Source organism: Scyliorhinus torazame, chromosome 4 (assembly GCF_047496885.1).
Source record: "Scyliorhinus torazame isolate Kashiwa2021f chromosome 4, sScyTor2.1, whole genome shotgun sequence".
Lineage (NCBI taxonomy): Eukaryota > Metazoa > Chordata > Chondrichthyes > Carcharhiniformes > Scyliorhinidae > Scyliorhinus > Scyliorhinus torazame.
The window spans coordinates 299,362,363-299,375,087 of record NC_092710.1 but is presented as its reverse complement, the minus strand read 5'-3'; the positions used below and the strand labels follow the sequence as shown (position 1 = coordinate 299,375,087).

The 12,725-nt window shown below is 53.0% G+C and overlaps 1 protein-coding gene across 1 annotated transcript; it reads right to left on the bottom strand.

Moving 5' to 3' along the window:
- Window positions 1–4,889: 4,889 nt before the first annotated feature.
- On the bottom strand, window positions 4,890–11,411 carry gpr6 (G protein-coupled receptor 6). The gene is made up of 2 exons (XM_072499999.1): window positions 11,101–11,411; window positions 4,890–7,267 (listed from the first exon to the last, which is right to left on the bottom strand). Exon 2 carries the CDS (start codon window positions 7,247–7,249, stop codon window positions 6,272–6,274), a length of 978 nt encoding a protein of 325 aa, XP_072356100.1. The 5' UTR covers window positions 7,250–7,267; window positions 11,101–11,411; the 3' UTR covers window positions 4,890–6,271.
- Between the last annotated feature and the right edge of the window lie 1,314 nt (window positions 11,412–12,725).

Here is a 12,725-nt window from a genome sequence, read left to right as displayed (position 1 = left end):
ATTTTGTGGCTTAGGTTCAGTGTGTGGCTGTATTTCATGGTGTGGCTGTAGTTCATTGTGTTGCTGTAGTTCATTCTGGTGGTTGTAGTTCATTGCGGCTGCAGTTCATTCTGGTGGCTGTAATTCATTATGTGACTAATTCATTGTGTGGCTGTATTTCATTCTGGTGGCTGTAGTTCATTGTGTGGCTGTTTTTCATTGTGTGGCGGTAGTTCTTTGTGTGGCAGTAGTTCAGTCTGGCTGTAGTTCATTCTGTGGCTGTTGTTCAGTGTGTCGGTGTAGTTCATTGTGTGGCTGTAGTTCATTGTGTGGTTGTAGTTCAATGTGTGGCTGTAGTTCAATGTGTGGCTGTAGTTCAATGTGTGGCTGTAATTCATTGAGTGGCTGTAGTTCAGTGTGTGGCTGTAGTTAAGTATGTGGCTGTAGTTTATTGTGTGGCTATAGTTCAGTGTGCGGCTGTCGTTCATTGTGTGGCTGTTGTTCATTGTGTGGCTGTAGTTCACTGTGTGGCTGTTGTTCAGTGTGTGACTGTATTTCATTGTGTGGTTGTAGTACATTGTGCGGCTGTAGTTCATTGTGTGGCTGTAGTTCAGTGTGTGACTGTAGTTCAGTGTGTGGCTGTATTTAATTGTGTGGCTGTAGTTCAGTGTGTCTGTATTTCATTGTGCGGCTCAAGTTCATTGTGCGGCTGTATTTCAGTGTGTGACTGTAGTTCAGTGGTTGACTGTAGTCTGTAGTTCAAGGTCTGGCTGTAGTTTAGTTTATGGCTGTGGTTCAGTGTGTGACTGTAGTTCATTATGTGGCTGTAGTTAAGTATGTTGCTGTAGTCTATTTTGTGGCTATAGTTCAGTGTGTGGCTGTAGTTCAGTGTGTGGCTGTAGATAAGTATGTGGCCGTAGTTTATTTTGTGGCTATAGTTCAGTGTGTGGCTGTATTTCAGTGTGTGGCTGTATTTCATTGTGTGGCTGTAGTTCGTTGTGCAGCTGTAGTTCATTGTGTGGCTGCAGTGCAGTATGTGACTGTAGTTCAGTGTGTGGCTGTTGTTCATTGTGTGGCTGTAGTTCAGTGTGTGGCTGTAGTTTGTTTTGTGGCTGTAGCTCATTCTGGTGGCTGTAGTTCATTTTTGTGGCTGTAGTTCATTCTGTGACTGTAGCATATTGTGTGGTTGTAGTTTATTGTATGGCTGTAGTTCATTGTGTGGCTGTAGTTCATTGTGTGGCTGTAGTTCATTCTGGTGGCTGTTGTTCATTCTGGTGCTTGTAGTTCATTGTGGCTGTAGTTCATTCTGGTGGCTGTTGTTCATTCTGTTACTCATTCATTGTGTGGCTGTAGTTCATTGTGTGGCTGTAGTTCAGTGTCTGGCTTTAGTTCATGCAGTGGCTGTAGTTCAGCGTGTCGGTGTAGTTCATTGTGTGGCTATCGTTAATTGTTTGGTTGTAGTCCAATTTGTGGCTGCATTTCAATGTGTGGCTGTAATTCATTGTGTGGCTGTGGTTCATCATGTGGCTGTAGTTCATTGTGTGGCTGTTGGTCAGTGTGCGGCTGTAGTTCATTGTGTGGCTGTCATTCATTGTGCGGCTCTAGTTCATTCTGTGGCTGTAGTTCAGTGTGTCCGTGTAGTTCATTGTTTTGCATGTAGTTCATTGTGCGTTTGTAGTTCAGTGTGTGGCTGTAGTTCATTGTGTGGCTGTAGTGTATATTGTGGCTGTAGTTCATTCTGTGTCTGTAGTTCATTGTGTGGCTGTAATTCAGTATGTGGCTGTAGTTTATTTTGTGGTGTAGTTCAGTATGTGGCTGTAGTTCAGTATGTGGCTGTAGTGTATATTGTGGCTGTAGTTCATTCTGTGGCTGTAGTTCATTTTGTGGCTGTAATTCAGTATGTGGCTGTAGTTTATTTTGTGGTGTAGTTCATTGTGTGGCTGTAATTCAGTATGTGGCTGTAGTTTATTTTGTGGTGTAGTTCATTGTCTGGCTGTAGTTCTGTATGTGGCTGTTGTTTATTTTGTAGCTGTATTTCAGTGTGTGGCTTTAGTTCATTGTGCGGCTGTTGTTCATTGTGTGGCTGTAGTTCAGTGTGTGGGCTGTTGTTCATTTTGTGGCTTAAGTTCAGTGTGTGGCTGTATTTCATGGTGTGGCTGTAGTTCATTGTGTTGCTGTAGTTCATTCTGGTGGTTGCAGTTCATTGTGGCTGCAGTTCATTCTGGTGGCTGTAATTCATTATGTGACTAATTCATTGTGTGGCGGTATTTCCTTGTATGGCTGTAGTTCAGTATGGCTGTAGTTCATTCTGTGGCTGTTGTTCAGTGTGTCGGTGTAGTTCATTGTGTGGCTGTAGTTCATTGTGTGGTTGTAGTTCAATGTGTGGCTGTAGTTCAGTGTGTGGCTGTAGTTAAGTATGTGGCTGTAGTTTATTGTGTGGCTATAGTTCAGTGTGTGGCTGTAGTTCATTGTGTGGCTGTTGTTCATTGTGTGGCTGTAGTTCACTGTGTGGCTGTTGTTCAGTGTGTGACTGTATTTCATTGTGTGGCTGTCGTTCATTGTGCGGCTGTAGTTCATTGTGTGACTGTAGTTCAGTGTGTGGCTGTATTTCATTGTGTGGCTGTAGTTCAGTGTGTCTGTATTTCATTGTGCGGCTGAAGTTCATTGTGCGGCTGTATTTCAGTGTGTGACTGTAGTTCAGTGGTTGACTGTAGTCTGTTGTGTGGCTGTAGTTCAATGTCTGGGTGTAGTTTAGTATATGGCTGTGGTTCAGTGTGTGACTGTAGTTCATTATGTGGCTGTAGTTAAGTATGTGGCTGTAGTCTATTTTGTGGCTATAGTTCAGTGTGTGGCTGTAGTTCAGTGTGTGGCTCTAGATAAGTATGTGGCCGTAGTTTATTTTGTGGCTATAGTTCAGTGTGCGGCTGTAGTTCATTGTGTGGCTGTATTTCAGTGTGTGACTGTAGTTCAGTGGTTGACTGTAGTCTGTTGTGTGGCTGTAGTTCAATGTCTGGCTGTAGTTTAGTCTATGGCTGTGGTTCAGTGTGTGACTGTAGTTCATTATGTGGCTGTAGTTAAGTATGTGGCTGTAGTATATTTTGTGGCTATAGTTCAGTGTGTGGCTATAGTTCAGTGTGTGGCTGTAGTTCATTGTGTGGCTGTTGTTCATTGTGTGGTTGTAGTTCAGTGTGTTGCTGTAGTTCAGTGTGTGGCTGTATTTCATTGCGTGGCTGTAGTTCGTTGTGCAGCTGTAGTTCATTGTGTGGCTGCAGTGCAGTATGTGACTGTAGTTCAGTGTGTGGCTGTTGTTCATTGTGTGGCTGTATTTCAGTGTGTGGCTGTAGATAAGTATGTGGCCGTAGTTTATTTTGTGGCTATAGTTCAGTGTGTGGCTGTAGTTCATTGTGTGGCTGTTGTTCATTGTGTGGTTGTAGTTCAGTGTGTTGCTGTGGTTCAGTGTGTGGCTGTATTTCATTGTGTGGCTGTAGTTCGTTGTGCGGCTGTAGTTCATTGTGTGGCTGCAGTGCAGTATGTGACTGTAGTTCAGTGTGTGGCTGTATTTCATTGTGTGACTGTAGTTCAGTGTGGCTGTATTTCATTGGCTGTTGTTCATTGTGCGGCTGTCGTTCATTGTGCGGCTGTAGTCCATTGTGCAGCTGTAGTTCAGTGTGTGACTGTAGTTCAGTGTTTGACTAGTCTGTTGTGTGGCTGTAGTTCAGTGTGTGGCTGTAGTTCAGTGTGTGGCTGTAGTTCAGTGTTTGACTGTAGTTCATTCTGTGCTGTTCAGTGTGTGGCTGTAGTTCATTCTGTGGCTGGTTCTCTTCTTTAGGAGAAGCTGCATGGATTCAAACTTCTGAGCAGGTCTTATTGGAAAGATTTCAACTACAGAGTGAATCTTAATTATAATCTAGCATTTTTGTCGAATGTATGTTTTAATGTTTAAGGTTTTAGAATCAAGATGGCAATAAAAATGTTTTTTTTAAATATTGGGGGTACTGCTGATAATGGTGTAGCTGCCGGTTAACTTCACATTGTTGATTGGATGGTTTATGGTTCTTTGTGACTTCCTGATTGGCAGATGGTTGTTTCCTTGCTACTTGTTCATTGGTTCCGTCTCCAGCTGCTCAGGTGTGATTCGATGTTGTCTGCAGACTAACATTAGAGTTCCTCCGAATCGTGACCCCAGGGACCAAAATGTAAACAACCTCAACACTGTTTATTGAGCACTCAACCTGTCAGAATGACATGTCACAAAATATTCCCTTGGTCTGCATTGATTTCAAAGATTCGGAAGGAGTTACTATCTTAACTTTACATCTGATTAAAAACTGCACAAGGGGGTATGGTGGTGCAGTGGATAATAATGATAATCTTTATTGTCACAAGTAGGCTTACATTAACACAGCAATGAAGTTACTGTGAAAATCCCCTAGTCGCCACATTCCGCCGCCTGTTCAGGCACACTGAGGGAGAATTCAGAATGTCGAACTCACCAAACAGCACGTCTTTCAGAATTTGTGGGAGGACACCGGAACCTCCAGAGGAAACCCACGCAGACACGGGGACAATGTGCAGATTCCGCACAGTGACCCAAGCAGGAATCGAACCTGGGACCCTGGCGCTGTGAAGCAACAATGCTAATCACTGTGCTGTCCCACAGCACTGCTGCCTCACAGCACTGAGGGTTCCATCCCACTGTCCATGTGGAGTTTGCACATTCACCCCGTGTCTGCGTGGGTCTCACCCCCACAACCCAAAGATGTGCAGGGGAGGTGAATTGGCCACGCTAAATTGCTCCTTAATTGGAAACAAATATTTGGGCACACTAAATCTATTTTTTAAAGCTGCACAAGGTTGCGAAATATGGGGCTGAATCGCCCACCACTCAATAAGTCAGTCATTACGAATGGTTCATGTACAAAAGACCTTTATTTTCACTGTAAACAAAATATGCACTCGGATTCACGACATTAATACAGTAAATACACAAAAATAGAATATGTCGCAGGCTGCCATCAATATTTACAGTACAATTTACCCAAAGGGGCGGAGCAGATAGCTACAAATAAAGTGCCTGTTCATTTCAATACTTATCGCGTTGTTCATTGGACTGTAACTTTGGAGAAATTGGAACTTTTTAAACAAGTTCCATCGAGTGTGTTCCTTTGTCTAGAGTCGATGACATTGACATTGTCCCGGGGGAACACACACTCTGCAGAGCCCTTGGGTGACATTTAGCTTGTCGGAACTGGCGTTCAGGTAAGGAAACTAAAATGGTTAAGTAAAGTCCTCTCTCCACTAACCGTGACAGTCCCACATGTCACCTTTTAGGAAGTGGGATGCGGGGGAGGGAGGGTCGATCAGCATCTGGAACATGAGCCGGGGTTGGAAGGTGGTTAATATTCCGATTGCAATTTTAAGGGGCGGTTGGACGGAGAGTTCGCAGATTTGAGAGGGTCTGAAACATTATCTCAATTTCTCCATTCACAGATGCTGTGGACGTGCTCAGTGTGGGATTTCTGTGTTCAGTCTGGTAGGGAGTCTGGCCGCCCAGTAAAAAAGCCACAGGTATATTGAGACATTTGTCAGATATATGAGGAGGAAGTAGCTCTCCTGGCTCCTGCACTTCCCTCCACTATCTGCAGCCTGGCACACCCCCAGCCAGCCAGGATGCCCGCGTTTGACACCTGAAGCTCAGCCATTGGAATTAAATGAACCCCAGAGCTTCTAAATAAAACTGCAAAATGGGTGACCAATTGCTCCCCATAACCAAAACTTCAGATCTACCTTCATGGGTGCACCAGTCTAACTGTGTAAATCAGTGGAAAGGACAATGTGGTGCATAGATCACGGGCGGCAGGTTTGCCTTTGAACAGAGGGGACAGATCTTGACCTTGAGGAGCAGGCCGGCTAATTACAATCAGACCAGTGCACCCCGGGGTGGAGGGTGGCAAAAGGCCCCCTGACACAGCTAACCAGATTGAGGTCACCAGCATTGAGCCGTCCCCACGTTAAGTGTGGCTTGCGACGGTAGGGAGTGGAGGTTAGTTTGGAAAACATGTCTTGGTCGGGCCTCTTACACCCCAACAACCCCTGGAACCCAAACACAGGCTACAGTGTTAACTAACATGCCAATCGGAGTGCCAGGGCCCTTGCATGGAAGTAGAGGAGCCGACCGGCCGAGCCAGGTGGGATCCAGCAAGAGGTACCTGACCAAATGTAATTGGCCCCCTGTACTGGTGTTAAGAGGGCAGTAAGGCCTCGATAAGGCCCAGGACCCAGACACAGCCATCTACACATCACTGGGTGACCTTGAGTGGAAGGAGGTGTTGGACTGGAAGCAGCCACAAAACAAAACCCAGGTAGCTTTCTGGATCTGCTGGTTCTTGAAAGCGTAAATGATGGGGTTGATCATGGAGTTGTAGGTGGCAGGCAGCAGGGTGGCGTACGTGTACACGGGCGGATCGGAATGATCGGCCACCAGGCAGTAAATAGCGAAAGGCAGCCAGCTTGTCCCGAAGGTGCCCACGATGATGGCAAGTGTGGAGACACTTTTCTTTGTGGTCACGTAGGAAGAGGTGGCAAAGAAGTGTTGCTGCAGCGCGATCTGCTGGGCATGTCGACACACAATCCTGCAGATCTGAATGTAAAAGTGCAACATGATGATGAAGATGAGAAAGAAAGATATAGACAGAAGAGTCAAGTTACTCCTGGTCAGGGGCTTCACGATGCTGCAGGTGGATGTGTCCTTCAGACAGTTCCAGCCCAGGATAGGAAGCAAGCCCAGGCAGAGTGAGACTCCCCAGGCCACGGCCAGCATGCTGTGGATATAGGCGACAGTCCTTTCCGAATAGTAAGTCAATGCGTTATACAGAGACAGGTAGCGATCTATCGTTATAGCCAGCAGGCTGCTCACAGAGGCGGAGAAGGAGCCGACTAAAAACCCCACTGTGATCAGGTTGATCGTCTCCGAGTGGATCAGGTAATGGAAAAAGAAGTTGAGGATCAAGCCGAGTCCAGCCAGGAGGTCCGCCGTGGCCAGGCTCCCGATTAATAAAAACATAGGTGTCCGTAAAGTTGGGGTGTAGAATATAATGGCCACCACCAGGGCGTTTTCACAGGCAATGGCAGTGCCCGAGATACACAACATCACATCCCAGGGGTCCACCCGGAGCCGGGGCTCCTGAAATTGCAGCTCCAGGGAGGAGTTGTCCAGAGCCTCCAGCCAGCTGGACAGGTTCACACTCTCATTGCCAGACATTTCCCCCATCTCTCCCCTGGCTGTCTTCTGAAATGGAAAGGGCTCAGATCAGTAAGGGTAAACAGCAAACCTGAGCAACATGGAAATACATCTTACACTCAATACGGGTGCGGGGGGTGGGGGGCGACTGGGGGCGGCGCTACTGAGGGGCTGGGGGAGAGGGAGCTGGGGGGGGGGGCTGGGGGTGAGGGAGCTGGGGGGGCTCTGGAAGTGGGGGCTGTGGGTGAGGGAGCTGGGGGGGGTTCTGGGAATGGGGGCTGGGGGTGAGGGAGCTGGGGGTGTCTGAGGGTGAGGGAGCTGGGGGGCTCTGAGAGTGGGGGCTCGGGGCTCGGGAGCTGGGGGGGGGCTCTGGAAGTGGGGGCTGTGGGTGAGGGAGCTGGGGGGGGGCTCTGGGAATGGGGGCTGGGGGTGAGGGAGCTGGGGGGGGTCTGGGGGTGAGGGAGCTGGGGGGCTCTTAGAGTGGCGGCTGGGGGCTCGGGAGCTGGGGGGGGGCTCTGGGAGTGGGGGTTGTGGGTGAGGGAGCTGGGGGGACTCTGAGAGTGGGGGATGTGGTGAGGGAGCTGGGGGGGGGCTCTGGGAATGGGGGCTGGGGGTGAGGGAGCTGGGGGGCTGGGGGTGAGGGAGCTGGGGGCTCTGAGAGTGGGTGCTGGGGGTGAGGGAGCTGGGGGGGGGCTCTGGGAATGGGGGCTGGGGGTGAGGGAGCTGGGGGGACTCAGAGTGGGGGATGGGGTGAGGGAGCTGGGGGGTCAGCTGGGGATGGGGGTTGCTGAGGGTGGGAGTGCTCAGGATAGAGGGACGGGGCTGGGATGAGGTTTTAGGACGGGGGATGCTGGAGGGGTGGGGGTCTGAGGTGGTGGGGGTCGGGCTGGGGATGCGGGTGTAGGGTTGGGTGCTGGGGTTGGGGGCTGGGGTTAAGGGGTAGGGGGTGCTGGGGTTGGGGGCTGGGGTTAGGGGTCAGGGGTTGGGGGGATGGGGTTGGGGCTGGGGTTGGGGGTTGGGGGCTGGGGTGGGGGGTAGGGGGTTGAGGGCTGGGGTTAGGGTGTAGGGGTTGGGTCTTGGGTTGGGGGCTGGGGTTAGGGGATACGGGGTTGGGAGCTGGGGTGAGGCGGCTGGGGTTAGGCGGCTCAGGTTAGGGGCTGGGGTTAGGGGGTTGTGGTTGGGGGCTCAGGTTAGGGGCTGGGGTTGGGGGCTGGGATTGGAGGCTGGGGTTAGGGGGCTGGGGTTAGGGGATACGGGGTTGGGAGCTGGGGTGAGGCGGCTCAGGTTAGGGGCTGGGGTTAGGGGGCTGGGATTGGTGGCTAGGGGGTTGAGGGCTGGGGTTAGGGTGTAGGGGTTGGGGCTGGGGTTGGGGGCTAGGGTTGAGGGCTGGGGTTAGGGGATACATGGTTGGGAGCTGGGGTGAGGGGGCTGGGGTTAGGCGGCTCAGGTTAGGGGCTGGGGTTAGGGGGCTGGGGTTGGGGGGCTGGGGTTGGGGGGCTGGGGTTAGGGAGCTGGGGTTAGGGGGCTGGGGTTGGGGTTAGGGGCTGGGGTTAGGGGGCTGGGGTTAAGGGGCTGGGGTTAAGGGGCTGGGGTTAGGGGGCTGGGGATGGGGTTAGGGGGCTGGGGTTAGGGGGCTGGGGTTGGGGGCTGGGGTTGGGGGCTGGGGTTGGGGGGATGGGGTTGGGGCTGGGGTTGGGGGTTGGGGGCTGGGGTGGGGGGTATGGGGTTGAGGGCTGGGGTTAGGGTGTAGGGGTTGGGGCTTGGGTTGGGGGCTGGGGTTAGGGGATACGGGGTTGGGAGCTGGGGTGAGGCGGCTGGGGTTAGGCGGCTCAGGTTAGGGGCTGGGGTTAGGGGGCTGGGGTTGGGGGCTCAGGTTAGGGGTTGGGGTTGGGGGCTGGGATTGGAGGCTGGGGTTAGGGGGCTGGGGTTAGGGGATACGGGGTTGGGAGCTGGGGTGAGGCGGCTCAGGTTAGGGGCTGGGGTTAGGGGGCTGGGATTGGTGGCTAGGGGGTTGAGGGCTGGGGTTAGGGTGTAGGGGTTGGGGCTGGGGTTGGGGGCTAGGGTTGAGGGCTGGGGTTAGGGGATACAGGGTTGGGAGCTGGGGTGAGGGGGCTGGGGTTAGGGGCTGGGGTTAGGGGGCTGGGGTTGGGGGGCTGGGGTTAGGGGGGCTGGGGTTGGGGGCTGGGGTTGGGGGGCTGGGGTTGGGGGGCTGGGGTTAGGGAGCTGGGGTTAGGGGGCTGGGGTTGGTGTTAGGGGCTGGGGTTAGGGGGCTGGGGTTAAGGGGCTGGGGTTAAGGGGCTGGGGTTAGGGAGCTGGGGATGGGGTTAGGGGGCTGGGGTTAGGGGGCTGGGGTTGGGGGCTGGGGTTGGGGGGATGGGGTTGGGGCTGGGGTTGGGGGTTGGGGGCTGGGGTGGGGGGTAGGGGGTTGAGGGCTGGGGTTAGGGTGTAGGGGTTGGGGCTTGGGTTGGGGGCTGGGGTGAGGCTGCTGGGGTTAGGCGGCTCAGGTTAGGGGCTGGGGTTATGGGGCTGGGGTTGGGGGCTCAGGTTAGGGGTTGGGGGCTGGGATTGGAGGCTGGGGTTAGGGGGCTGGGGTTAGGGGATACGGGGTTGGGAGCTGGGGTGAGGCGGCTCAGGTTAGGGGCTGGGGTTAGGGGGCTGGGATTGGTGGCTAGGGGGTTGAGGGCTGGGGTTAGGGTATAGGGGTTGGGGCTGGGGTTGGGGGCTAGGGTTGAGGGCTGGGGTTAGGGGATACAGGGTTGGGAGCTGGGGTGAGGGGGTTGGGGTTAGGCGGCTCAGGTTCGGGGCTGGGGTTAGGGGGCTGGGGTTGGGGGGCTGGGGTTAGGGGGGCTGGGGTTGGGGGCTGGGGTTGAGGGCTGGGGTTAGGGGATACAGGGTTGGGAGCTGGGGTGAGGGGGCTGGGGTTAGGCGGCTCAGGTTCGGGGCTGGGGTTAGGGGGCTGGGGTTGGGGGGGCTGGGGTTAGGGGGGCTGGGGTTGGGGGCTGGGGTTGGGGGGCTGGGGTTGGGGGGCTGGGGTTGGGGGCTGGGGTTGGGGGGCTGGGGTTGGGGGGCTGGGGTTAGGGAGCTGGGGTTAGGGGGCTGGGGTTGGGGTTAGGGGCTGGGGTTAGGGGGCTGGGGTTAAGGGGCTGGGGTTAGGGGGCTGGGGTTGGGGGCTGGGGTTGGGGGCTGGGGTTGGGGGGCTGGGGTTGGGGGCTGGGGTTGTGCGGTTGGGGTTGTGGGGTTGATGTTAGGGGCTGGGGTTAGGGGGGCTGGGGTTAGGGGGCTGGGGTTGGGGTTAGGGGCTGGGGTTAGGGGCTGGGGTTAGGGGGCTGGGGTTGGGGGGCTGGGGTTGGGGGCTGGGGTTGTGGGGCTGGGGTTGGGGGCTGGGGTTGTGGGGCTGGGTTTGGGGGGCTGGGGTTAGGGGGCTGGGGTTCGGGGCTGGGGTTAGGGGGGGATGGGATGTCAGCGTCTCTTTATGAGCGAGAAAGGACGTGACTGCAATGTGTCAAGGGACTGGGCGATTCAGACCCAACAGTAAAGAGGCAAGTTTAAAACCGGCTCTTTTAGCATCACGATATAAACTGACAGGTTAAACGATTTGAAAAGAAAGAATGAAAAGAGCGAAGCGGGAGGGTGGAGAATGCCTGGGCCGCGGCTGCTTGAAGGGGAAGCGAGTGGGGAAGGCAGTGCGCTGGCCATGGTGCTGAAAGACTGCGTGGGGCTGGCCAGAGAGGACAGGATCACATCCCGCTCTCAATCTCACAATAATTCCGCGAACATGCTGCCCTGGAGCTCAGGCTGAACACTACACAAAGGGGCACACACAATATTCAAACACTCTCACTTCCCCAGAAGCAAAACAGCGCCTGTACTTTTCCACTTACCGCTCACGGCTGGGCTACATGCGGAGGGACATCCGTCCTGCTGTTTGGGTGGATCCTTCTGATGGAGGTGAAGGAACAGCGCGTTTCTCCACGGCCCCCTTCTCCCTGCCCTCCTCCCCTCCCTGCGGACCTCCGCTAACAGACGTGCGTTGGCTGCGAGCTGCGGCCGCTGGCCTGGGGGAGGTGTGGGCTGCTCTTTCTGACGGCAGACGCACACACACAGACAGAGGAGCTTGTTGCTGCTGGAGCTTCACTCCCACCCTGACGTCAGCCTGTGCTGAGCAGTCACGGGGCTCACACTGCCAATATCAGAGCATCTTCCACCAAATAAACACTGCCGCAGGAGGAGGAGGAGGCACCAGACCTATCATCACTTGCTATTATATCAATTATTCTACTCTACACGTGATAAAATATCACCCAGTTCAGCAGGGATTCAGACTCGCCTCTGATTCCCCGGAGGTGTACACAGTGGCTGTGGGAGTTTAAATGTCTATGTTATTTGTATTTCATTCCTGATAAAGAATCTCGGGCTATCCTTAAATGTCCCGATGCAAATTGGTAACAACCATCTCAAGGCTGATGTTGCCAAATTGCTGTATGATTTATGGTCTGGCTGATGCAAACACAATTACTTCACAGTCACTATTTACCCACTTAATTGCAGCGGATCAACACTTATTTACAATTCCTTATCTCTCTCAGGCGGTGTTAATATGCCAAGCGCGGCCAACGCCTGCAGGTTCGGCGCTGCTGAGGTCTCCCTATTACACCAGCCGCGGGGTGGGGGCACGTTGGTTAAGGTTAACACAGACGTGTGGGAATGAGAGCGATCAGATCAGAAAAGCGCCACGTCAGCGAATGAATCTCGTTACATTGCAATGTGAAACTGCAACTGGTTCCACCTAACACAAGTGGAATGGTTTAGCGAACTGGGCTCTCACCAGAAACAAAACCCGCTGTTTAGAATCAATCCAAAGGAGGCGATTTGAGATTAAAACAGAAAATTGTGCTCACTCTTCTAGCAGGGAGCCGGCACCAAGATTTCCACAGTGCTCATATTGCCAGCTCTGATCATTAACTCACTGCATTGCTGATTGCGTGAATAAATGAAAACATTCCATTGTCTCTGTTTCAGTGTCCATGTTTATTCTTTCACAGAATCTGAGCCTCACTAGCAAGGCCAACATTTATTGCCTGTGCCCAATTATCCTTCAGAAGGTGGTGGTGAGTTGCCTTCTTGAACCGCTGCACTCAATGAGGTGTAGATGCACCCACTGTGCTGTTAGGGAGGGAGTTCCAGGATTTATCCTCAGATGATGAAGCAGTCCATGTCGAAATGCAGCAAGACCTGGCCAATATCCAGGCTTGGTCTGACAACTGGCAAGTTACAGTCACGCCACACAAGTGCCAGGCAATGATCATCTCCTGCAAGAGAGGATCTAATCGCCCCTTGACATTCAATGGCATTACTATCGCTGAATCCCCCATAATCAACACCCTGGGCGTTACCATTTATCAGAAACTGAACTAGACGAGCCATATTAATACTATGGCTACCAGAGCAGGTCAAAGGCTAGGAATCCTATGGCAAGTAACTCACCTCCAGACCCCCCAAAATCTGT

Coding starts and splice junctions, on each gene's coding strand:
- gpr6 (XM_072499999.1), bottom strand. CDS start 7,249: ATGGGGGAAATGTCTGGCAATGAGAGTGTGAACCTGTCCAGCTGGCTG.